Source organism: Leuciscus leuciscus, assembly GCF_965113295.1.
Source record: "Leuciscus leuciscus genome assembly, chromosome: 5".
Lineage (NCBI taxonomy): Eukaryota > Metazoa > Chordata > Actinopteri > Cypriniformes > Leuciscidae > Leuciscus > Leuciscus leuciscus.
In genome coordinates, this window is record NC_138729.1 from 45,806,173 (window position 1) to 45,833,761 (window position 27,589).

The 27,589-nt window shown below is 38.3% G+C and overlaps 2 protein-coding genes across 5 annotated transcripts in view; both read left to right on the plus strand.

Moving 5' to 3' along the window:
• ksr2 (kinase suppressor of ras 2) overlaps window positions 1-664 on the plus strand; it is a 118,319-nt gene extending 117,655 nt beyond the window's left edge. Inside the window, exon 23 of the mRNA XM_082170807.1 lies at window positions 204-664. Coding sequence (XP_082026933.1) covers window positions 204-210 — 7 coding nt within the window. The 3' untranslated portion in view covers window positions 211-664. The remainder of the gene's footprint in view (window positions 1-203) is intronic.
• Window positions 665-22,642: 21,978 nt separating this feature from the next.
• Window positions 22,643-27,589, plus strand: part of nos1 (nitric oxide synthase 1 (neuronal)) — a gene marked incomplete at its 3' end in the record, with an annotated part of 59,893 nt that continues 54,946 nt past the window's right edge. For all 4 annotated transcript variants that reach the window (XM_082170802.1, XM_082170803.1, XM_082170804.1 and 1 more), the window contains exons 1-2: window positions 22,643-22,826; window positions 25,130-25,863. In XM_082170802.1, coding sequence (XP_082026928.1) covers window positions 25,157-25,863 — 707 coding nt within the window. In that variant the 5' untranslated portion in view covers window positions 22,643-22,826; window positions 25,130-25,156. The remainder of the gene's footprint in view (window positions 22,827-25,129; window positions 25,864-27,589) is intronic.

A 27,589-nucleotide genomic window follows, 5' to 3' on the forward strand; every position in this document is an offset into this window, starting at 1 on the left:
ATGTTGCTGGCTACGTTTAGAAACAGCTTTTGTGTCAAATGCACACCTATGATGTCTGAAAATGTTATCTAGGTAGGCAGCTCACTAGGTTTTGGAGTTAATGTGTTTCTGTGTGTATATTTTTAAATGTGTCCCATCAGATGAGGAGGAAATAAGCATAATTTCTCATGCTGGTTTAACTTCATCTGTTTTCCTTTTCATAGGCTGTGACAGCGATGGGTTCCTGTTCTTCAGAAGGCCTTTCTCTCTCTTATTATCTCATCTGGACTGCATTGTCACAATCAATCAAGCCCTGGAACGAGTTCTTACCTCATAGTCACGTGACAGGAAATCTTGACGCTGGCTTCCTGTGGGCCTTATGATCGACGGACTGAGTTCAGTTTAGAGAGCCCTTGCATTGTTAGTCTATGCAGAATATGACTGGTACCTTTGGTTAGATTTTGATTTCAAAAAGAGGCGGCATCTTCTTCGTAATCTGCATAGACAAAGCCCATATCTGTCCTCCATATAAAACATGTCAGCTATCAACATCACAACCATTCTGGAGATATTCATGCTGTATTAAAGGTGAAGTGTACATTTTTATACTAAAATATCCAAGTTAAATGTGCAAAGACAAGTAGGCAATAAACAAGCCATTTACCATGGTGGCTTCCCAAATATCTGCTCTGTTTCTGAAACCGCAACATTACCTCAACCATTGGTGTGATTTGGGAATGAGGAAACCTGTTTATTCAAACAACTGAACGTAACTGTGACTTTTTCAGCAGCCATGACTCCAGAGGTATTTTACTCATTTATTTCCTCTAGGGATTTCAGATAATTCTTCAAAATAGTGTTCTGAGCCTTGAACCAAGACAACCAGAGAACATTCCCTGATAGCTGGAAAAACTGTATTTCGTGGAGTAAAAAAAAAGTACTTGATTATGATGTTCCTCACTTGTAAGTCACTTTGAAAAGCATCTGGTAAATGAATAAATGCAAATGTTCTCATCCCAAGATGGATTGCAAATGCAAAATAGAATCAGAAATGACAGTCCAGTATAAAACTATTCGCTTTAGTATTTGTATTACAATACAAAGTAACTCTTCAGGATTATGGGTCGTGTAATTCAGAAATGATCAAGCAGGGAAACGAGATACATACGAATTTGAATTATGCTTTGTTCAATCTTTAAAACAGAAATGAGAACAATTCAAAATATCAAAAGATTTTAACACTTATAATTCCGAAACTTCTTTTAATCTTTTCATTTTATTTTCTATTTAAAGCTAAATCTAAGGTTTGTCAAATTATACTACGGTTCAAAAGTCTAGGGCCAGTTTTTAATTCATTCTTTTATTCAGCAAGGGCACATTAAATTGATCAAAAGTGACAGTAAAGTCATTTATTTTATATTTCAAATAAATACGGTTATTTTGAACTTTCTATTCATCAGACTCCTGAAAAAATGTATCACATTTTCCACAAAAATATTAGGCAGCACAGCATTTCAACATTGATAATAATATAAAATGTTTCTTGAGCACTAAATCAGCATATTAAAATGATTTCTGAAAGATCATGTGACACTGAAGACTGGAGTAATGATGCTGAAAAATTCAGCTTTGATCACAGGAATAAATATATTCAAATAGAAAACAGTTATTTTTGAATTAATATAATATTTAACAATATTACTATTTTATTGTGTTTTTGATTCAATAAATGCAGCTTCTGTGAGGATAAAAGACTTAAAAAAAAATCCTAATGACTCCAAACTTTTGAATGATAGTGTATGTACAGAGGATAACACTAGCAAAACAAATGTGCATACAGTACAGATATACCCTTAGCACAGAGGTAGACACACGTGACAACAGTAAACACTAAATCGAACGCGGTTCTAAAATAACAGATTCTCACCAGCTGGAAAGAATATTTACTTCTGGAACCAAATGCTGCACTATGAGAAGGGAACAATTGTTTGAGAAACCTGTTTGGAAACAGTCGTTAGTTATGCAATTACACACTTCACCTTTAATATCTACTTCATTTAATCTTTATTTTCATTTCTCTCTTCTGTGCCACATCACTGCATGTGCTACTTCAATGCCCAGGTAACTTCATCCTTTTACGTAATGTAAAACATACACAAATATACGCTTACACTCGCCCAAACTATGCTCTGTCTCTGTCATGATGAGCCCGAGCCTGTGTCAGGTATGCAGCCACACAAACCCTCGTTTAATTACATCACTCTTTGCACTCAGGACAGTCAAATGAACTCGCTGACATTTTCTACCCATTGGACAGACATTACTAGTTGAACTTTATCTTTCAGCATAATAAATGATTGCATTAGTCAGACTCATACAGGAGAGGTAAGAGGAGGGCAGACAGGTGGGATGTGCTTGTGCATTTCTTTGTGAGTAATGTCTAAGATTTGAAACTTGTATTAACAAGTCATCAGCAGACATTATTAGTGGCGTTTGCTAAGCCAAACATCACAATTACAATTACAAATACTCAATAAACGGAGCAATTCCAAGAGGGTCATCAGGCCATCGGTGCTCAGGCCCTAATAAGTTAGAGATATAATTTGTGCATTGTGCACATACACAATCAAACTTATGATTTTCATCTGATGGATGATAATAAAATTGGCGACCACTGTCAACACCCTACCACTGTGGCAGTGAGTTTTGCATAGTCAAACGCCACTATATATAATATTTATGAAAATGTACATTTATGCATTTGGCAGACGTGACTTACATTGCATTTAAGTTATACATTTTATCAGTTCATCTCATGGGTTCCCTGAGAATCGAACCCATGACCCTAGAATTGCTGGCACAACTGTTTGAGCTACAGGAATACTATAAAAAAAAACTATAACTACGGAGCCCCTAAAGGGACATGGTGATGGAAAAAATATGAGATGGAAGAAAAATTACATTTCAATGCTTTTGCGTTTGCTTGGGAGATAATGCAAAGGTTTTGCGAGCGAATGCAAAATTTCTCAGGGGAACGCGAGAGAACGATTCAAGTCAAGTCACCTTTATTTCTATAGTGCTTTATACAATACAGATTGTTTCAAAGCAGCTTTACAGTGATAAACAGGAAAATAATTCAATCAAATGATTCCATGTCCCTTTAGAGGCCCTGTAGAATGCACATTATCTTATAAGCAATATGCAATGTAATAATGTTTGTTCTTCATTTTTAACCTTTGTTCTCATTCTTTTTCCCTTACTGTGGGAGTGTTTGATCATTAGTATTTGTAGAGCAGGAAGATGAGCTGATTGAGCTGTGCAGCGTTACATGAAAGCATGTCGTCAACAATAACCTGAACCCGCTGCAAGTCAACATGCCTCTCAGAAGCATCTGATTAAAATGCAAAGGATTTAATTACTTATGACAGGACGTGTTTACCATCACGTTATGGCATAAAAGAAGCCCCCCCCCACACACACACACATAACAGCTGATTTCATAATTCCACAAGTCGTTAACCAACGCAGAATTGTTAATTTTTCAGCGCACCCTGCTTTGAGGCACATTTTCATGTAATTTTCAACGTAGGCGAATGATTTGCTGCTTTGATAATTACCAAATAATTCACATTCCGGATAATTAGAGCAAACAACCCTGTGAGCAAGAGAATTCATTAACAATCTTCACCTCTGATGCTTCGTTTGAAAGGCTTATCACACATTCCATCTCTCTCATGGCACTCATTTGTAAGACACTTTGGATATCATCTGATTAGCTTTCTGAACGTTTCCTAGATTCTGTGGAGGGAGAAATCTTTGTTTTTCTTTAATCAGTTCATTACGCTTATTTACATTTCGTTTCATGTGGCCCGTTCTGTCGAATGTGATTTAAGTAATGAATTAAACCAAACTTTACTGTAGATTTCCCATCAATCGGTATTCTGAACTGTACCCTATGGCCTCCCTGTGTACACAGTGCTCGATCTGTCCAAGATTTTTGGCAATTATTATCAGTAAATACTTGCCATGAAGATTCATACAGTCTGGGTCAATGAACTGTGCTGTATTTGCTGGAAGTGCAACGGCGGACAGACAAAGTTCCTGCCGTGAGAACCTCGAATGTATCCCAGAATCCCTTGTGCTGCAAAAAAAAAGAAAAAAAAAAAGGATGAAAGGAAACACGTCATGTAAATCAACATCATTGCAGAGGGTTGCACCATCAATGTATCATAAAAACAAAAGGCAAAGTTAGAAATATTCTAGTCTGGCCAAGAACCGGAGGTTTTTTCTTCATTCAAAAATTCAATTACGTTTTTTTGCGGGAAACATTACAGGATTTTTCTCCATATAGTGGACTTCAACGGAAACCAATGGGTTGAAGGTCCAAATTGCAGTTTCAACGCAGCTTCAAAAGACTGCACAATCCCAGTCGAGGAATAAGGGTCTTTTCTAGAAAAATTATTGGTCATTTTCTATAAAAAAGAAAGATTTATATACTTTTTAACCACAAATGCTCATCTTGCAGTAGCTCTGCGATGCGCCACGCCACGCATTACGTAATCACATTGGAAAGGTCAATTGCAACATAGGCGAAAGAACCGATCCAGTGCTTACAAAGCGAACATGCAAAGACTAAGTTAAAGGTATAGCGGAGGATCTTTCCAAATTTTAGATAAGACCCGCCCTCTCCACTTTTTGAAAAGTTTGATTGATTCACCAGAATGATTGACAATTAGGAGGACCAATAGTATAGGTTACCCACCAGGAAGTAAAACATCCTCCGCTATACCTTTAAATGCCCTTTACAAAAAAAAGGTAAAACAACGATGTCGGACGATTTTGAAGTTGGAGGAGAAAATTAGATGGTACCGCAATTCTTCTGCCTATGTCACGTGTGACCTTTCCAACGTGATTACGTAATGCGTGTCACAACGCAGAGCTACTGCAAGATGAGCATTTGTGCTTAAAAAGTATACATTTTTATATATTTTTTTTTTAAATGACCACTCATTTTGCTAGATAAGACAATTATTCCTCGGTTTGGATCGTGTAGAGCCCTTTGAAGCTGCACTGAAACTGCAGTTTGGACCTTCAACCCATTGGTTACCGTTGAAGTCCACTATATGGAGAAAAATCCTGGAATTTTTTCCTCAAAATGTCTTAATTTCTTTTCGACTGAAGAAAGAAAGACATAAACATCTTGGATGACATGGGGGTGAGTAAATTATCATGAAATTTTTATTCTGAAGTGAACTAATCATTTAAATTCTATTTTAGATATTCCTAATTAATGTGCATTCAAACGAGTTGCCAATGTGAGTATATATAAGTATACATCAGTGAATTATAAAATATTTTATAACATGCTTTAAACTTATAGCACATGCTGTAAATACTCAAGTGCAGTAAGATTTATTTCATAACGTCTAGGTTATTTATGTAACCCTGGTTCCCTGAGAAGGGGAACGAGATGCTGCGTCATGGAGTTGCCGCTATGGGGAACGCCATCATCGTGACCGTGTCTGAAACACATATACCAAACACACCGATTCACTGGCTGACTGCAGTCATTGTCACAAGCAGAGCACCTGTGAGTTTAAAAGTCATCAATTCTTTTGTCTGAAGGAGACATGCAGGCAAGCCCTAGGACGTGACGGAGCATCTTGTTCCCTTCTCAGCGAACTGTCCTAACCTAGATGTTTTCTCTTTGATGTGGAAAGGCACTTCCCATGGCATGCTGAGGGAATGCCTTCCTCACTTAGCTGTGAATATGCACAAACATAGTGGGAAAAGCCTAAATTGACTCTACGGATTACATACTATAGCTAGAGTCCGAGCGCGTCAACCCCAAGGTCGCATCCAAAATGACTCAAAGACAACTTGGTGGGGCTGGGGCCACATCACAAGATATTCGAGCCGGTTTCTCCCCTTCCCACAATCCTAAGTGAAGTCCGGATTATCTTGATGGTTCTAAAGATTATCTTATCAGATTTTCCTGTGGTGTGAGGTGTGTTAAGTGTGACCGAACCTGCTCGGAAGAACGCCAGAGCCGTCCCGATCGTGAATCAGAAATCCCAATGTGTGGGGAGAACCCAGAGGACAAACGTGCACATACTCTGTTGATTGTCAGATGGAATGAGACGATACCCAATCAGAAAGCGAGCTGACTAAAGACGGAAGCAAAACAACCACAGTCATGGCTCATTTAAATGTAAAGTCCATGCTGTCGCCGTCTACACGACTTCACCCAAATCCTTTTTTTTTTTTCCCGTGAATGTTCTTTCAAAAGCATTCCAAACTCTATCATAGCAATTTCTTCCTGCCTATCGTCCGCCATGTTTATTATGAAGTCTCACGAGATTTTGCGAAGATGTCTTCTTCACATCACGGCACACCACACACTATAGGAGATAAACTGTTAAATCTAGGATTTTTTGTCCTCATGTTTGTGGTCTCTCACATTTTGAAAATCTTAGATTTTAAATATCTTTTGGTGTGGCCCCAGCATTAGCCAATATCTCCCAATAGCAAGAAAAGATACCCAAGCTTCTATGCTTTATCTCAAGGGAAATTCCAGCCAATTCAACCTTCCTCCCTCCCATGCGGGACAGGCGTTTGCCTTATAAGGTCCCAAGAGCAAAGCTCTAAGGGAAGATGGCCCAGCTATGTCAGCACTTTGACAAATTCTTAAGGGAGTAGCCTACCAAAGGGAGTATATCAACTATGACCTTCGATATACCACAAGTTCCAGGGGGAGAATGAAACCCTCAACTTCAAAGAAAGGATGCAAAGACGAGAGCAGCATAATTGCTAAAGACTCTCGCCATCAAAGTGGAGGGCCACTGTCCTGCAGAGTTTAGCTCCAACTTGCCTCAACACACTTGCCTGGAAGTTCCTAGTTGCCTAATAAGACCTTCAATAGCCAGGTGTCCAGGTGTGTTTAATTGGGTTTGGAGCTCTACAGGACAGGAGCAGGATTGGACACTCCTGCTATAGAGCAATTAGGGGAGAGCGTTCACACCCTGCTTGAGCAAAGGTATCTCTCCAGGATCCATTATAAAAAGACTCCATTCACTCGTACAGTATACATTTGTAACGAGCTTCATAATGGTCATTATAACAAACATATACAGTCATATACAAAAATTACATCTTATACAACATGTTTCTGTATCAGGCCTCATCAGTAGCTTTCACAGAAGCCTTTTATTTTTGATTTGCTTTCCTATTTTTTTTTAATGTTGCTCATTCGGTTCATGCCATTCATAATGATTAATCTAACTGTGCTCCAAACTCCTTTCCCACTCATTTCACCGCCTCGTGGAGTTTCCTTTCACAAAACATTGTGAATGAAAATCACATATTCTGCAAAAAATGAGGATAAATGGCTGTGTACATATTGTACAGTGATATTTCTATAGTTTTTCTACTCTTGTAAGCAAATGGTATTTATAACAGCAGATGTCATGAATGTCAGCTCTGGACCGCTGCAGGCCTGGTTACCAAATATGTGTTTCTGTTGTGCCGCTTTTGGTCAGGTTCCACCTTTGCTCGCAAAAATAAAGACTTATTTATCAAAAAAACAGCGACAGATTATGTCTTTGCATGATTTTTGACAAATATGTTTAAAATTATGTATCACACATGAGAAGAAGACGCCAGTCATTTCATTGGCCTCGAAAAATAAACCAAATGTCACATTGGGTTGATAATGAAATTTGAGTTTTGCAAACTTAGCATGGTCTGAGTTGAAGTTAGCCATCTTTTTTGTTCAGGCACTGCATGTGAATAGATGAGAATAGAGGAAAGTAGTGCAGGTTAACAGTATAGTGGCTCAGTAGGGGATGTGAGTCATAACTTGATTCCAGAAAGTATAAATCTTCCGAATTTCAACCCTTGTTCTGATATTGAAATTAGATCATTAATGCAACAAAATTCCTATGAAAATGACCTTGGGTCATGGGTCATGAATAGACATGGGCTATTTTGCCTGTAGGCTATTTTAACAAAACAAAACAAGAAAACAGCACAATTTCCCCAACAGATTTATTTTTCATCCTGATGTTTGTTCACATGATTATGCAAACTTACATGTGTCTCTGTAATACCGTACTAGATGCATTAGGTGACTTTGCTATACTGTACATTTCCCTTCACAAATCACAAAAGAAATCTGAGAACTGTAATTTCTAATTCTCAAATAATATGCTGAATACAGGGGCCCCGAAAAGTATTTGGACACTTAAGTTATATCTATAAATGTCTGAATGTCATTTAAAAATAGTAAACAAAGTGGCATTGGCAAACAAATGCTGCTATATTTTCTGAGCCATTTGGGCAACTGGTCTAAAGGTAATTTGGTTTCACTTTATTTTGATGGTCCCTTTAACACATTCTGTTGACTATAAGTAACGTTGCACCTACATGTCTACTAACTCTCATTAGAGAGTTAGTTAAGTATTAATAGACTGGTAGGGTTAGGGTTAGATTAAGTTGACATGTAGTTGCAAAATTACTTATAGTTAGTAGAGTGTCTGTTGGAGGACCATCACAATAAAGTGTTTGCAGATATTAAGCAAACAGTCTACTTATACTCCAATGAAAGTTAGTTGACATATAGTTGCAAAGTTACTTATAGTCAACAGCACGTTCAAAAGGCACCATCAAATTAAAGTGTTACCGGTAATTTTTTTTTACCACAGGTAATCACAGATTGAGCCAATCACATGGATAGATAGATATATGTAACCCCTCATCCCGGGTCCTACTCGCCCCGCTTTGTGCGGGCCTCGAACCCTGGTTTCAGGCGCTCTAACAAGGAGGCTAAGAGTGCAGCCACTAGCATCTGTCGCTAGAGCGCCTATTGAGATCAGAGGAGTGAGGTTTACTCGCACAGCATCTACTAGCTGGCCTCCGTTACATACAGTACATGTATATACATATATATACATATATGTATACAGTATCTCACAAAAGTGAGTACACCCCTCACATTTTTGTAAATATTTTATTATATCTTTTCATGGGACAACACTGAGAAATTACACTTTGCTACAATGTAAAGTAGTGAGCGTACAGCTTGTATAACAGTGTAAATTTGCTGTCCCCTCAAAATAACTCAACACACAGCCATTATTGTCTAAACCGCTGGCAACAAAAGCGAGTGCATCCCTAAGTGAAAATGTCCAAACTGGGCCCAAAGTGTCAATATTTTGTGTGGCTACCATTATTTTCCAGCACTGCCTTAACCCTCTTGGGCATGGAGTTCCCCAGGGCTTCACAGGTTGCCACTGGAGTCCTCTTCCACTCCACAACGACATCACAGAGCTGGTGGATGTTAGAGACCTTGCGCTCCTCCACCTTCCGTTCGAGGATGCCCCACAGATGCTCAATAGGGTTTAGGTCTGGAGACATGCTTGGCCAGTCCATCATCTTTACCCTCAGCTTCTTTAGCAAGGCAGTGGTCGTCTAGGAGGTGTGTTTGGGCTGGTTATCATGTTGGAATACTGCCCTGCGGCCCAGTTTCAGAAGGGAGGGGATCATGCTCTGCTTCAGTATGTCGCAGTACATAAGGGGTTTTACAGTCAAAGACCCAGAACTAGATATGATGAATGAAGACCCAGAGTCTTTACCCGGAGATTTACTGAAGATAGTTTGCAGTTTCATCAGCAGAAGTCAGCTTCAAGACTCACATGAAGTTCGTAGGCCGCCCCGCTTACAGTTACAAAGATCACAGCAGTTATACCCTTCACCAAGGTCTAAGCTACGTCCTTGCTTCAGGATGAATTATTCTCATTGGCTAAGAATTTTCCACACATATACAGATAGATTGAAGCATTGATTATGCAGCTGACACTCGGACCCTGAAGTTAGGCACGTCGTGACCTTCAAGGTCTCTGGGTTGCTGGGCGCCAGCCTGTCCCAAACAGCAACTCAGTCAATCTCCAGTAATGCCAGTGGTTTCTTAACCTGCAACCAAAAAGACTAACAGACACACAGCTTTTCCAAGGTTGGATTTGGCCTGGCTCTAACTATAAACAGGAGAGTCGTCTCAAAACACCAAGATAATGCGTTTTTTCTCTCAAGGAGAGGATACTTTAGTGTAATGCAGTATTGTAAAGCTTTAACAAAGAAATGGTCCCTTAAACTATAGACTTCAATGACCCCTGTGACCATAGTTGTCAGAGTACCCTTGAAAAAGAGAGGAATGTATTGACACATAACATAACATCTTTCCATATTTCATTTCTGGTATTCAGAGATCAAATACAGACATTAGAGAATACGTGAAAATAATATTTCAGTAATCACACTGGTAACTTCTATAACAAAGTAAAATCTTTGCACATACATTGAAGCAGTAGTTTATTCCAAAACCCACACCCTTCAACATGTTGGCATTCATGGTTCCCTCAATGAACTAGCTCCCCAGTACCAGCAGCACTCATGCAGCCCCAGACCAGGACACTCCCACCATCATGCTTGACTGTTGGCAAGACACACTTGTCTTTGTACTTCTCACCTGGTTGCCGCCACACACACTTGACACCATCTGAACCAAATAAGTTTGTCTTGGTCTCATCAGACCACAGGACATGGTTCCAGTAATCCATGTCCTTAGTCTGCTTGTCTTCAGCAAACTGTTTGCAGGTTTACTTGTGCATCATCTTTAGAAGAGGCTTCCTTGTGGGACCACAGCCATTCAGACCAATGTGATGCAGTTTGCGGTGTATGTTCTGAGCACTGCTGACCCCCCACCCCTTCAACCTCTGCAGCAATGCTGGCAACACTCATACGTCCATTTTACAAAGCCAACCTCTGGATATGATGCTGAGCACGTGCACTCAACTTCTTTGGTCGACCATATAAATTACATTATTTTATTTATTATTATAAATTCGATGTTAATCAATAAAATGTTTACGTAATATAAATGTATACATTTTATTTACCATGCAGCGATATATCAAAAGTGATGTAATGATATATGCCTGTGGTATGTGTGGGTTTCATACAATTTTATTCAGTAAGTAAATCTCTTTTAGAGTTTGGGAGCAAAGGAAATGGATGCTGTCAATGACATGAAAGGAGAAACTGCCCTGCCAACATTTTAATTTTATGCTTTTTGCTCACTCTGAGCCACTGAATGTTCCTGTGGAATTTATATTTCCGAACGCTGTGATTAACTTATGACCCTCTTTCTCTCTTTACATTCTGAAGGACAAAGTAACGCAACCCTGTGCTAATGGGTAGCATCATAATTTTGAAAGGGCAGAAAGTCACAACATAATCACAGGATGCTGAAGTTTACGGTTCAAACAGTCTGGTTAAACTCGTCTTGCACCTTTCATAAAACCATTAATCTCACTGACAGGTAACTCTACCTTTTGATACGCCCACACGTTTTCAAAGTGTCTATAAAGTCCTAACCGATATGTTGTGGTTCATCCATCAACATCAATTGATTGATTGTTTGAACATATTTCATCATAAACAAAAGGTGTAATGGTGTCTTTTGGAAAACAGACAATACGCTAATTTAGCCATTCAAAAGTTTTAAAAGATATCACTTTATGCTCACCAAAGCTTCTTTTATTTAATCAAAAATACAGCAAATGCAGTAATATTGTGAAATATTACAATATGCTATACATAAAAAGTAGACTGAAAGTTTATGTTCTTATTTTTAGTTTAAAATAAGTATGCTAATAGCAGACTTGAATAAACTTTTTTTTATGTAAGGTTAGTCTATATGCTGGTCATTTTCTGCTGGACAAAAACTTCTGGATCTTATCCACAATATTTTGGCCAAATTCAACATTACTGCATCCTTCACATATAAGGCAATCGCATAATGCACTACGACAAGCTCTGTGAACAATTCCACTTAAAATGATAGATGAAGCAAGAGAAACTACTACTTTAATACACTTTTAATATACTAAAATGAATTAGATTCCAAAAGTATTGATAACTTCAGCGCTGCCACATGCAGGAACGGTATTGTCTCATGAATTCCTCATGCATGTCCAGTTTATCTGCATGAAAACTATTTTTAAACCCAAATACAGATATAATTGCTATTCTGCAGGATGTATTACAGCAAATGCCAGGTTTGCCCTTTTGAGCCTGGACAAAATTACCATCGCAGCCATTATCTGAGGGTGCAGCGGCAACAAAACCACGAGGCCCTTCAAACAGAAAGGCCATGTCATATTGAACCGGTGATGAACTGGCCCTCTGCATATTGAAAAAACAGAAGTGCTGATGCTTGTTTTCCTATGTTAATTCTGTCAATCTTGTCTTTTTCAAACCTCCATATTAACTACTTATAAATACACATAATGCTAATGTAGCATTAGTATAAGTATAAAATACCTGGATGTAATCAACTCAATTAGAGAATATAATTTGTTAGTATAATAATATATTATACCAAAGTTTTTCTCAATCCTGCTCCTGAATATCACTTGCACTGCACATTTTATTTGTCTCTAACCTAAAGGGAAACACTTCTTTTTTCTCTCTCTTTTTGTTGTTGTTGCATGGCCTGTGCAGAGTTTGCCATGTATGATTTAGTCATATTTTGTGTATGAGGATTGTCACTATAATATATTGGTATACTGGTCAGGACAGATCAACAGTATGTAATTATTGGTACTTAGATGAAGCAGTGAAGACAAGGTCCCAACAGATTTATTGTAGTTCTTCTCTCAATTAATTGTTTGTGTGAACATAATCATGCATTCATCATTATACAAATGATATATTGGATTCTTTTATAAGATACTAATTTCTATTGTATCATACAGTATGCTACTGTTCAAAAGTTTGGGGTTGGTAAACATATTTAAAATGCTTTATTAAGAAATCTCTTATGCTCAACAAGGCTTCTTTTATGTGATCAAAAATATAGAATTGTGAAATACTATTACAATTTAAAATAACTGTTTACATTTCAATATATTATAAAAAGTAATTTATTCCTGTGATGGCAAAGCTGAATTTTCAGCATCATTACTCCAGTCTTCAGTGTCACATGATCCTTCAGAAATCATTCTAATATGCTGATTTGTTGCTCTAGAGACATTTATTATTAATTTTTTTAATCAATATTGGAAGCAGTTGTGCTGCTTAATATATATATGTGGAAACCATGATAAAAAAACAATTCAGGATTCTTGATGAATAGAAAGTTCAAAAGAACACCGTTTATTTGAAATATAAATCTTTTGTAACATTATAAATGGATTTAATCTCACTTTTGATGAATTAATGAATCCTTGCTGAATAAAAGTATTAATTTCATCCAAAAAAATATCTTATGAATGGTAATGTATATTTAAGTACATTTATTTGGCAAGATATGCAGAGAAACCAGAAGTCAAAGAATAATTTGGTTGTACATTTTACTGGAATACATTAGTTCATGCAGAAAAGATTGTGGTGTCTTTCACGCTTTTCTCTCTAGTATAGTTGAGAATTTACATGAAACCTTATTGTCAGGGTTTGGCTGGTTAAAAAGGGTCAGTTCGCCTTAAGGTCACCAGTAGATGCCTTTACGACAGCATTCCGCTCTACATCAAATGGACTTTTCCCCTATCAGATACTGTCATCAATTACTTGTGGGCATTGTCACTTAGTGTTCAACTATAAATATAAACGTAACCATTAACTACAAACTTTAGAAGGTGACAGGTCACTTTAAAGTGACTTGAAAACAGGGACAGTCACTTTATGGAGCAACCTGGGGTTAAAGGGTTAGTTCACCCAAAAATTCTGTCAGTAATTACTCACCCTCATGTTGTTCCAACCCCGTAAGACTTTCGTTCATCTTCGGAACATAAATTAAGATGTTTTTGATTAAATCTGAGAGCTGTCTCACTCCATGGGATCGTAACTTGCCGGCCCAGAAAGTTAGTAAAGACAATGTTTAAAATAGTCCAAGTGACTACAGTGGCTCAAGTTTATCAAGCGATGAGAATAATTTTTGTGCGAAAAACACACAAAAATAATGACTTTATTCAATTCTTTATTTTCTTCTGTGTGGGCCTCTGACGTGAGTTCACGTAGTGTAACAGCGCAGCGCAACGTCAGAACGTAGGCTCACTATTGGCCAGCATCACACACATGACCAGCGTTGGCCAATAGTGAGCCGACGTTCTGACGAACAACCCAGAAGCGCTGAGCTGTTACACTACGTGAACTCACAGAGGCCCACACAGAAGAAAATTAATAGTTGAATAAAGTCGTTTTTTGTTTGTTTTTTGTGCACAAAAAGGTGAGTAAGGTGAGGCTTGAGGGTGAGTAATGTGGTAGATTTTTCTCTATTTCTATTTCAAACCTACCTAGTAAGCCTACCTGGGTCTTGTCTACCATCGACGTCCCCTGGGTCTCGTCTACAGTCGACGTCCCCTAACGTCTACAGTCGACGTTTAATCTATCAATATGATTGGTTCAATTGGTGAAAGCAATTTTTTACCCTCAGTTACTGGCATAAGCAAAAGACATGCAAGAGTGGAATATAAACAGTTTTGTATAATACTGTATACCGCTATAGGCTACTGATACCCTTCAGACTATGAGATCAGAGTGAGTGAGGAGCGTTTCTGACTTCAGAGGTCCAGGGGCCGTACTGCAGTCGCTCTCATGCCTGACATGCCACTGAGACTATGATTACAGGCAACATCTGTCACATTTATCTCGAACATACAGTTATCTACCTAAAATGCAGCTGACCTGTCACAAATCTAACCGAGTTTTGTCAAAAATACCCCCATCTACGACGTCAGAAGGCTGCTATCATAGATTTGTCAAGTGAAATATTACAATTCGGCTTCAGGCAGTACCCTTGGTCAGGCTGAAAAATAAACAAAAAAACAAAAAAAACCTTCTTATGCTATTTCTAGTGAAATCTATTCTCACAATATGTCACACTATCTCACACAAGGTTTAATTTTCACACAAGGTTTTGTTTATTTTTAAGGATTATTATAGTATACCTAAAACCATAAAAAATTTTGTAAAAAAATTTGTTACTTTTAATAAAGGTACAATATGTAATATTTTTTACATAAAATATTCAAAAACCACTTTCACAGTGTGATATACAGTATTTCATGCAGTTGTGTACTTCCCAAAAGTTCCCACGCATTTGTAAATACAGAGAAATTCCAGTTTTTAATAAAGGCTCGTCCCTGGTCATTGTCGCCTATCAGTGACTTAATATCCGCGCTATCCTCGGTTTCCGCTTGTAGAAACCATAGACACATTAGAAGCGTGCCCACCTCTATCCGACAGCAGGCTAGCAATAAAGGAAAGCAGTGCATGCGAGGCTTCTCTCAGAGCTGGTACACTAGAAAGGCCTGGCTAGCTGGATGCTGTCATGCCAATGCCTTATTTTGCTTTCCGTGCTTACTTTTTAAAACAATGGGTACAGATCCAGCATGGACAGTTACTGGAGTGAGGGATATGAAGCACCTGTCTGAGAAAGTTACTGAACAGTTTGAGTTTCAAATGCAAATGGAAAGTTTGTGCAATATGTGTGTTTTTGTGTAAGAATGCCTCAACCTTTTAATATTGGCACTAAATAATTACTGACTTTTTCACAGATGAAAGAACATGAAACATGGAAGAACCATACTGATAGGAATGGTTGATGACAGGGTTTTGTATTTGTTTCTTACACCATTGATTCTCTCCACATGTATCCTCAGGTGACCGATGCGTCTTGTTTCCTCTACATCCTTCGCTTACAGCTGCTGTTGTCCCTCTGTAAATGCTGGAACTTTTACTTCAGCACACATCAATCCCACACTCTCTTTTATGTCAAACCCTCGATCCGCTAATACCAAGTCACCTGGCAGTAATTTGTCCTGAAATCCACAGTTCTCAGTAATTCGTTTGTCACTGGTGCGCCCACCCCATCCTTTGGAGATGAAAGAAATGACTCCTTGTGGAGTAATGCTTATTAGGTATTTCAGAGTGTGACTGTGCTTGTAGCTTGAAAATGTCTGTGCCCTTGCCTGAAGATTTGAGGGTCGTTCAATAAAAACGTCAAAGCAGTCCACAATGGCAGCAACGCGATTTCCAAATGCCTCCACAAACTTGTGTGGCATACTGACTCGCAAACTCTCTCTGTCTGGCCAGTGCACAAGTGGAGACGAGCGGGAATACAAAACACTCACAGTTTCCTTAAAGGCAGCATTAACAGTTTCTCTGTGCACACTGAATAGATGGGCAATGCGTTGAATTGGCAGATCCAACCTGAGACGCATAAAGGTGAGAAGAACCATCTGAAAAGGTGTCCATTTTTTTTCCTGGAGGCAGAAGTGGCATGATGTGGCACAACAAAACCTGAAAAATGGCATAACTCGGATAAGCAGTGTAATATTTTACTTTAACATTGTCATCTTTAATAAAGTTTATCAAGTTCTTGCTTCAGCTCACCTCCTCCATTTCCTGCAGTCTCACCTCCATTTCCTCATTGAAAATCTGTTAAAGAGTGATTTTATTTTATTGAACTTTCAAAATAAAAAGAAAAATCCTCAAGACATTTAACAATTGCCACATTTTGCAAGAGCAGGGGGGTACGCAGGAGGATGTTAAAAGCCTCGTGGGGTACAACCCTCTAAAAAGTTTAAGAACCACTGGGTTAAGGAATAGAACAAAATCAACATCAAAGCACAATACACACACCAAGGGCAGAAAGTAATATACAGAGGTCACTTACAAAGTTAGGTTAAAGATACAAACAAAGAGGGATTCAAACAAACAACATATAATAAGATAGAATTTACAGACTGTGAGCTGAAGAGTAATATTCAGAAAAAAAAAAAAATTTGTTAAGAGGTTTTTGAATGAGAGAAGAGTGGATGCTTGACGGATGTGTTGAGGAAGAGCCACAACAAGACCTGATGGCTCCTATGGTTACCAGACTATTGAAACTGACTGAATATGGCACAGCCCCACCTAAGATATTTTTCACCAGCCGCCACTGCATCGTGGTTCACGATTATAGATTGGCGAGTACAGAAAATCCCCCAAAAAACGTAAATATAGATCAACTTAGGCAAGCAGGCTTTGGGAAAAATGGAGAAATAAAACAAGGATCAATATTGGCGTCGCATTTTCAGGATGGGAAGAGTTTGCGACAAACTTGGACTTGATCTGCCCACAGAGACTCTGCTCTCGCATGTGTTTTAATACATAGTTCCTACATGACGTCACAACATACGGGCATTTGCCGACCCGGTGTTGTGCCGAATTTCGACCCCCTGCCAAATTATTACCCCCCTCGTTGAAGTCAGTACCTGATTGCCTAATCCTAACCCCACCCCTAATCCTAATCCCTCCCCCACAACTAATCCTAAACCTACCAATACTAGGGGGGTAATAATTTGGCGGGGGTCGAAATTCGGCACAACACCGGCGCCATTTCTGTGGGCATGCTGTGGGCAGAACATTAGAAGAAGAAGCTGAAACGAGTTAATTTCGTGATAAATAGTGAAAATGGTCATCTCCTGCTGGGTCAAGGGATGTTCAAATCGTGCCGGAGGTTCAGTTAAATTTGGATTTTACAGTATACCCGTCATTAGACTTCATGAATGTGAGAAGACTAACGTTAAGCGTCAGAACAACGATGGAGGTTATGGCTGGCGAGGATAAACAGGAAAGAAACTCCCTCAAAACACGCAAGAATTTGTTGTGTTTTATTGCGAGTGTACACAAATATAAGTTAACACTTTGCAGTTTGAATGATGTCCTGTATACAAAATGACGAGGTATTAAAAACATACAAAAACAACATTGTTTCCACTGTTCGATCGCGCCCGCGACTCTCTCTCTCACTCTGCCACACGCACACAGACTGACGCACACACAGACATTCCAGCCTTGCAATCTCAGATTATGTCCCTAAAGAACCCGCGTATAAAGTAGTTCCGCATTAACCGTTACATTAATTAATTTGCACGCGAGTTTTATTTATTTTCATGCCGTGTATATTCATATTCATGCACATATTTCCAGGCTCGTAATTGCTAACATGTGTTAAAACTCCTAGCCAATACCAGATAATGTATGGATAATACTGTATCTGAGGCAAAGCTGCAAAATCAGTGCTCAGTTTAGCGCATACGGATCCACACCATTTATGACTGAAATTTTCGCATTGCACCTCTCTCTGTCTTGTGTTAATAGAGTCTCTTTATAATCTGTCACTTTGTCTCTTCGTGATTTTCGTAACATTATAAATAGAAAGAAATATTCGAAATTTGCTTGTAAAACTCTATACTGTCTATGTTAAAACTTTGTAAACACAGCAGCTTATGCCCTCAAAGATGGCGTCTCCGGGGAGGTCACGTGACATTAATTGGCCTGTGGGAACTATGTATAGACAGGTAAGCAAATATATGTTATTTATACACTACAGTTATATTGCACTTTGTTTGTACTTCAGTAACGCTTTTTATCGAGTCTGGTGACCAAGTCTATGGCAGTAAAATGAAGTATGTGTTGCATAAAAATATTTAGCCATTACTTGCAAATACTGTGGGTTTGTTCAAATGTACTTTTAGTACGATTGTTTTAAACGTGTACAACTGCACAGCATTAATCCACCAAATAATTTGACAAATAGTCACATATTAGTAACGGGCTAATAGCATTACATTTCACGTAGGCCTACCTGGCATAACATAGTGTGATCAAACGTACAGGTAATACAAAAACTAATTTATTAGCTGATATATAATATGATTTGTGAATTCTATACATATCTGGTTGTTGAAAACGACATCTCCCATCGTTCCACTCTCCTTCATAGCATCATCAAGCTTCGTCTTTGTTATTGTTTTGAAAATGCGACCTCTGGCGGCTAAAAAATTACATATTGTTGCTTTAAATAAATAATAGGTTAGGCAATTTCGGAGAGGCTAGCATTAGCAAGCTAGCTTTGAAAGCATGAGACCCCACCCTCCCATCAGAGAGTCTCCAAGCCACGCCTCCTTCAAAACACACGAAAGCACATAACATTACAATAATATTGAACATAAAAAACGTATAGAGCTCTTGTTGTAACACCTGACTGCCTCAGTTAATTTCGGCGTTGATAGAGTTGCCAAAGAAACACAATTCCAAGGACATTCTCTGAGAAGAACCTCACGGGTTGCCGACCCGTCTCTTAATTACGGTAATTAGGCTATAACATGGCGAGAACGCAGCATAAGTTGTTTTGGTTCAGGATGAACTGTAAAACGCGGCTGCTGATGACGTGTGATGTCTGCGCAATGGAAATACATTATGTTGACAGGCAGGTAGGGCATCAAACTGTTTATAATAGTAAAATAGTATTTCAGTGATACTAAAATAGCACTCAAATTGGTGAAATGGGCCATGTGAACTTCTTTGAACAAAAGGTCAGATTTTACAAAACGCTCTTTGAAATGAATGTCATGCTGATAATATAATTTGTATTGAACGAATGTATATTCCATTAGAGAATAATACAAAATAGAAGCATTTTCACTAGAAACATTTGCATATATTTAAAGACTATTTCAGTTATTTTTTTGTTTATTTGTGAGTTACCCATCAATGAAAACTATTATTAGATACTCTAAAAAGTAATCTGAATCAAAATAATAATACATGGTTAACAAGAAAAATGTTTGTTCTGCAAACTGAAAATTTGCTGTGTTAAAGATTCTGACCCTGTATGAGAAAGAACAACATAACCAACAATGAATGAAGTTTCCATGGCAACCAGAGATTAAAAAAAATCATACATTCATATAAGGTCATACATTCACAAGTGTGTGTGTGTGTGTGTGTGTGTGTGTGTGTGTGTGTGTGTGTGTGTGTGTGTGTGTGTGTGTGTTGTTTACCTGTGTGAAATCTGAGGCAAAACAGGCTAAATTGTATTTCATTGGACTATATATAGCCTAATATATATTCCAATCAACCAATCAGATTTGAGGGGATAAGTTTATAGTTAATGTGAAGTTTAGGCTTACAACAAGGTTTAGGGGCTTCTACACCATTCTTATCCCTAAAAGCAGAGGGAAATGATAGATGAATAATATGTATGGCTAGAGTTAGGTTTAGGAGTATATATATATGTGTGTGTGTGTGTGTGTGTGTGTGTGTGTGTGTGTGTGTGTGTGTGTGTGTGTGTGTGTGTGTGTGTGTGTGTGTGTGTGTACTATATATCACCTTTACACAGACAAGAATTGGCAGTGGCAATGTGTTGCAATGTGACTCTACCCACAATCCCTCGCAAACTGAAAATATGGCTATAAAAAGAAATGCCAAAATAGTAACATTTGTAATTTTAGCTAAATGTCTTGAGTTTCTGCAGCTTTCATTGAGAGGTTGCATGTGTAAATGTTTGTTTGCTGCTGCTTTGTGTGTGTGTGAATTAGATGGGTGTAAGAAGAAAGTGTGTATGTGTGTGTGTGTGTGAGTGTGTGTGTGATGAGCCACAGTGCACGGTTTCATTATAGGGCAGATGGCAGCACTCAAGTCGGAAGTGACTGACATAATGGCTCGACCAGGCCGACAGGCCGTGTGTGTGTGTGTGTGTGTTTGCATTTATTCACATCAGAGATTGAAAATTCCCCCTACACTTGCCCATGCACAACAGAATCCCTTCAGATTAAAAAAATATATACTACATTTATAGTCAACATGAAGTGGTGCTTTTAAGGGTTATTTTGAATGTTAGTAGAGGAGTAAGACATAATCTGGTGGTCTCACGCTTTTATTTTGATTAAAAAAAAAAAAAAAAAAATTATACTATTATTTTTTCTGTTTTGCGCTGCATGCATTAACAATGCACATCACATAGCTTATTTATTCTAAATGAAGTTTAGTTTGTTATAAATACGGGCTTGTTTATTAAAGTAATCAGAATCTCTGATGTGAGTCTGTGGTCAGTCTGAAGCGTGTCTCTCCTCCTGCGGTGCAAATTCATATTCGTCTGTTTATGCTGCCTGTATAAATGAAGATCCTGTCAGAATGACACACTGCAAAACAATATTAGAGCTTATGAAAAAACATCTAGCTTGCAATGTTTGCATGGCGTTGACACCAAAAACCTTCATTGTATTATGACATTAAGACTAGTTTCAGTTCGTCATGCTGCATCGAGAGATTTATTTAGTAGAAAAAGCATCTCACCAACAAGATTTTTTTTTTTTTATGACCTAGGTTCAACCTCTTATTAAATGAAAACATGTTTTTGTACATTGTGTGGGCGTTGCTAAAATAAAGTTGTAAACTCAAATATACAAGCTGTACTCAAATATAAAATTGGCAGATAAAACTTCATAATGCAGTGTTCATAATTATTATTCATTTTCTATAATTTGTTCTAGAGCTTTTAGTATCCTGCAGTGAAAAGTTTTAGCTTTGTGTGGAAATTAACACTACAGTATGTTCGTAATCTGTTATAGAAAGTTTGTGTGTGTGTGTGTGTGTGTGTGTGTGTGTGTGTGTGTTCTTCTCTTCTGCTGCTTGACCATGTAATGCAGGAAACCTTTAACACTAATCTTTGAAGGTCCACAGATAAAGGCATTCTTGCTTGGCATATAGCTGTTTTTATTTATTTATTATTGAATAACAAATGAAAAATAAAACTTTGATCAACAGATCTTCATGTTGCATATGAATTCAGAATTGATCTTTGACACATTGATTTTACTTTTACTTCAACTCATTGAAAAGGCTGCAACATGCATGTCATGATTTTTGGGGAGTGATTTACTTGTAAATTGGGATTTGTTGTGCTAAGTGTCTCAAACTTTGATGTAGCATTTTTGTCCACTTCAATTTAAAATAGTTTAGAAATCTAGAACTAAACAGTACATATTCATGTCAACAAGTACTGTAAAAAAAGTTGCAGCCTTACATTTTTAAGAACAATCAACTTGGATGTTAAAGTCATTTCAACTTAAATTACATTCAACTGACTTTAAAAATGAGTTGAATCTTGTATAAAAAAAAAAAAATATTGATCATATATATATATATATATATATATATATATATATATATATATATATTTATTTATTTATTTACAGTGAACCTAGCCTACCCCACGACCAGGGTGAGTTTAAACTATAAAAAACATAAATGCATTTGTGCATTGATTTATTGTGTTAATCATATTTAGTTAAAGTTAAATTTCTAACACACAAAGAAAAGCATAGTGCATATCTGAAAACATAACAGAACGTCTCATCATAAATCAAATTATAAACCAGACCTGACCTTTTACTGTCTTGCCTCAAAATAGTTTTGTATCCTGCAAATGCTGTATAGTTATTTGTACTCCACTTTATCTACTCACAGCTTATAGCCTACTGTGTTGGTCATGTATATGATAGTGATTTCACCCGTTTAGCTAATATTTTTGGTTAAACTTGGCGTTAATTTATAATCCTCTCCGGTCTCCCATATTTCAAATAATTTTGATTTCTGCTTTAATTATAAATGTTTTAACAGTTAATATGAAGATGTACACATATTACTGTGCAAATATGATTCCTTTCCATATATGTGAGTGCAGTGGGGTTGTAAAACCCTCCCATTGAGGGAGGCAGAGCCTCGGGAGGGATGGATGACAGAATGACAGCAGTGCGCGCGGAATAAATGCTCGCGCACCGGAGCGGCAGGAGCGCAGAGCTTCTCTCGCGCTGCGTGTTTATACAGCGGCTCGCGCAGACATGCCACGCGTCTTCTGAGTGGGACATCAAGAAGGAAAAGTCTGAACCTTCCATCGGAATATTGAAAAGGTGATAACCGCACTGTGTGAGGCGATTTTTATAGCTTTTGAAAGTGGAAAGGTAAGTTGCGTTGCTATATTTATATTTTTTTACTCTCGAAAGTATATTTTATGATTAATGCATACTGTACACGATGATGCTTTGTGAAATGGGCATGTGGAGTTGCTGTAGCTCATGATGCAACTGGTGTGTCCTGTTGAACATGCATGCATGGCTGCAGGTCAGTGCTTTTGATAACTCCTGCAGATAGTTAACGCACATTTATTATCATTTGGTTTTAAAAAAGGTCTATAGGCTGTAACTGATTGAATGTCTTTGTGTATGTGAAGTTCTGCCTGCTTTTGAGAACTGTCAGTGTGTTTCTATTTTTATATAAGATATAAAGAAAAGGTTTGAAGCATGCACTTTATGTGGCAGTTATTTACCCTTTTTTCTGCTTTACAGCAGAAATATCTGTGCATGAGATTTATTTAAACATAACTGTTTACTGATTTTCATGACTTAATTTTTTTTTATAAAATGACCACAATATGTGTGCAAATCATTTGTATTTGATAAAAAATAAATAAAAAAAACGAAAGCTTTTTTTGTAACGTATGTCTTATATTACGTTACATCACAAGGATATTATCACAAGATTCACTAATACATGTTAACTGTTTGAATTAATATTTCTGGCAAAGCATGAGCTCTGACAGTTAAATTGCTTTCATAAATGAAACCAAATGTAGTCACCTTGATTCAGTCATATTAAATAGAATGTTGTCTTGAATAAAACCAGTTAAGTAACCAAAATTAAGCTCATTTTTCACAGTGCAGCATTTACCAGCAAAATGTCAATATGTCTATTCTAATTGAGGAATGTAATATGTTCCTTTAAGATCTTAGACATGTATAGGGCATGATTTTCTCAGTGGGAAATGTCATGGTAATCTATAACAAATGCATTTTTTGTTATTTTATCATCCACAAATAGTTCTTGAAATCAAGTGTATTATAAACAAAAAGTTATTAGAACACTGTGAAGCTGCTTTGCAATTGAAGGTTGTCAGCTAGTTGTTTTTCCCGATTCTTTATTACAAAGCAGTCTCTGCAATTGTAATGTCTCTTTCCACGACTCTAAATCTGAATTAGTTATGTCTCATTTTGAGAGAATTGGACAATAGTTGTCCTCACGAGGCCATATGCGTTTCATGCTGCCAAGAAAGGCCAGATGCAGGAGGACTGTAGATTATAAGTGTTTCTTACATGAACGTTTAATTGAGACTGAGCATGATGCTCATGAAGGAAATGCTACTGGCTTGTCAACAGAAAGGAAAGAGTGAATTGAAGTTCACAGCTTGTACACTGTGAAATGAGTCACCACTCTATCATTGAAATTATAAAAAAAAAATATATATATATTGTGACGAATTGACCTGAATGGCTTTTTCTTAGAAATAATGACTTTCATTCAAAGTAAAGCAATAGTTCATTCCAAAAAAGAAAATTCTGTCATTATTTACTCCCCCTCATGTCGTTCCAAACCCAAATTATGCCATTATATTTCTGTAGAACAGAAACTGAATTTGGAGGAATCTTCACAACTTATGCTCTATATTTAAATTGTTCTGAAGCTGTACAATAGTTTTGTATGAGAACTAGACTGAAATTTTATTGAATAATGTTCATTATTTGCTGAAGTTCCCCTTCAGTGAGCAGAAAACTCAAGGTCTGATCACTGAGTCAGATAGATTTGTGATCGAATCATTCAGTCTGATTTGTGAACCAGATCAAGAGTTCATTGACAAAATTCAAAATTCATTCACAAATCGGACTGATCAAAGCATGTAGAGCAGGGGTGCCCAATCCTGCTCCTGCCGATCGACTGTCCTGCACAGTTCATCTCCAACCCTAATCAAACACACCTGAAGCAACCAATCAAGGTCTTTAGGATCACTTGAAAATTAAAGGTAGGTGTGTTTGATTAGGGTTGGAGATGAACTGTGCAGGACAGTCCATTGGCAGGAGCAGGATTGGGCACCCCTGATGTAGAGCATGAGTTGTGTGGACTACTTTCATGTATTTTAATTTTTTTTGCCTGCTTTTTATTCCATGGAAATATGAAAGAATACAAGCTTAGAACAAATTATTTTTGTTTAACTATTCATTTAAAACAGTTCTTACAATACTTATTATATCCAGACATAGTTGGACCTAATTGAGAGTCTGAATGTTTTCTTAAATGTCACAGGATGCCATCAGTACAATGAAAATGTGAATTTTACTGGCCTATATTGTTTTGCATCTCCGCATGTCTTCGCCTGCCTTGGCTGACACATCTGACATGTTGCTCTCCTTTGTCACATTCAACTCAATTGCAGATCAGCGCTGACGCACAGGAAGACACAATGCAGGAATCTGAGCCCAGCGTGTGTCAGCTGCAGCCCAACATCATCTCAGTGCGCCTCTTCAAAAGAAAGATCGGTGGGCTGGGCTTTCTGGTCAAACAACGTGTGTGCAAGCCGCCCGTCATCATCTCCGACATCATTCGGGGCGGGGCGGCAGAGGAATGTGGGCTGGTCCAAGTCGGCGACATTGTCCTGGCCGTGAACAACAAGCCTTTGGTGGACCTGAGCTACGAACGTGCGCTCGAGACCCTGAAGAACGTGTCAACCGAAAGCCACGCCATCCTGATCCTCCGTGGACCCGAGGGCTTCACCACTCACCTGGAGACCACGCTGAGCGGCGACGGTAAACCCAGAACGGTTCGCGTCACCAGGCCCGTCAACCCCCCTCAGAGCAGGCCGTGCGAACGATGCTCGCCCCTCACGCCCAACATGCCCAAAGAGCTCAGGGCGATAGAGAACCTGTCCTCTGCCTACACTCCCGGGAAAGAACCGTGGGAGAACAAACCCCTGATTCCCCTGCTGGCCCAGGACACTCTGATCAGAGAAGGAGGCCATTCAGCCCTCCTCCTCAATGGGGTGGAGGAGAACAACGACCTGTTGAAGGAGATTGAGCCAGTGCTGAAGCTCATCAAGAACAGCAAAAAAGAGATAAATGGAGAAGGTCAGAGAGTCGTAGACAGGAAGGATGTCGAGGTGCAGGTGGGGAGGTGAGTGATGTCACAAAATTATGTTATGACATCTTTTACCATAGTGAAGGATCTGTAAACTAATAAAATAAAATAAAGTAAATATGCTTGTTAGCTCACCTAGTACAGCATTGCACTTGCAATGTGAAACGCTCTGGTACTGCGAAGCATGACTTATAGAACCAAGTCAAAACGGCAGAGTTGCTTTAGCAAGTGTGTTTTTATCTCACGTTAACGATATTGGTTAAGGCCCGTTCAAACCAAGATTGATAACTATAACGATAACCATGAGGATTTAATTCTAAAAAATCATTCTGAATATAAAAGAATAGTTCACACCACAACTATAATGATAAAGGCACAGAGAATTAAAATCATTGGAATCACTTTCAGAACAATTTTTCCAGCTGATGGACGATAAAAAATTGACAGCCAATCAGAATCCACCCTGCTTTAATGCGACTGACGACACAACTGCGTTGCACTTTACAATCAGTGTTGGGAGTAACGCATTTTATAAAACAGTTAGTTCCAGTCCCTGATTCTGATCAATAGCTGTGTTTTATTCACGATAAAACCATAGACAGTAAAATAAATGGACACAGCGACCCCATAGACTTCAACTGAGAAAAGTGAAGTCAATTAGAAGCTCTCACTTCCTGATGGCTGAGCGTACTGCGCAGACTCAAACTGAGCTTGACGACGTAGATGTGACGTGAGCAACCTGTCTGTCTTCTAGTAGCCGTGCCAAGAGAAATCTGAATCATTCCCTTCCGAAACTTGCAGAGATGGAGATCGTGAGTAGGAGATGTCCATGAGCTAGGAGCAGGAGAAACTTTTGCTAAGTATTCTGATGAATTATTTTGTCATTTTGCCTCCACGTCCCCCTGATTGCCCGCGAGCTTCTCCTCCTGTCCATACGGTAATTTCTCTACTGTGCGACAGAGAGTCGCGTGGTTATGACGCAATCGTTAGCCTATTTTAACAAAAACTGCTTCTACGGGGCCATAACGTAAGATACAAGGTAATGGAGCCTTTTATACATTTTCGTGTTTCTTTAGAAATAAATAATGGACAAATGGAGTCTTTAAACGCCTCAGATGTAAAGTTATTCGCTGTCAAAGTGACGCCAAAATGAATGGGAGTCAATGGAGATGCTAACAGCAGGTGATGGTCTGCTAATCAATGGCGGCCCCCGGGGAAGCTTGAAAGATTACCCCCTTGGATAAAACACGGCTATGACCGCTTCACCCAACGGTTCTATGTATCACTACACAACCCCTAGCAACCACTCTTAGCAGCGTAAACATGTTCTCATTGATATTGTTCATTGGAGCTAATAGTGCAGTAGAGCAGTGGTTCCCAAACCTGTCCTGGAGTACCCCCAACACTGCACGTTTTCTTTGTCTCCCTAATCAAACACACCTGATTCAACTCATCAGCTCATTAACCCATGTGATTAGGGAGACAAAGAAAACGTTCAGTGTTGGGGGTACTCCAGGACAGGTTTGGGAACCACTGAAGTAGAGTATTGTGGGATATTGAGTAAGCGAGTATACTTGCATTTACAGTAGATGTAGCATTTTCCTTCAGGTCAGTCCTATATTTGTAATAAAAATCCGTTTTAATGGCCGCAGCGATATCTTGTCCTTTTAACAGTTAAGGGGTTTTCCGTGCCCAGACATGCTAACATAGACAGTATAAGAAATGGACAGAGTCATCTCATTGGAACTCAATTGAGGCAAGT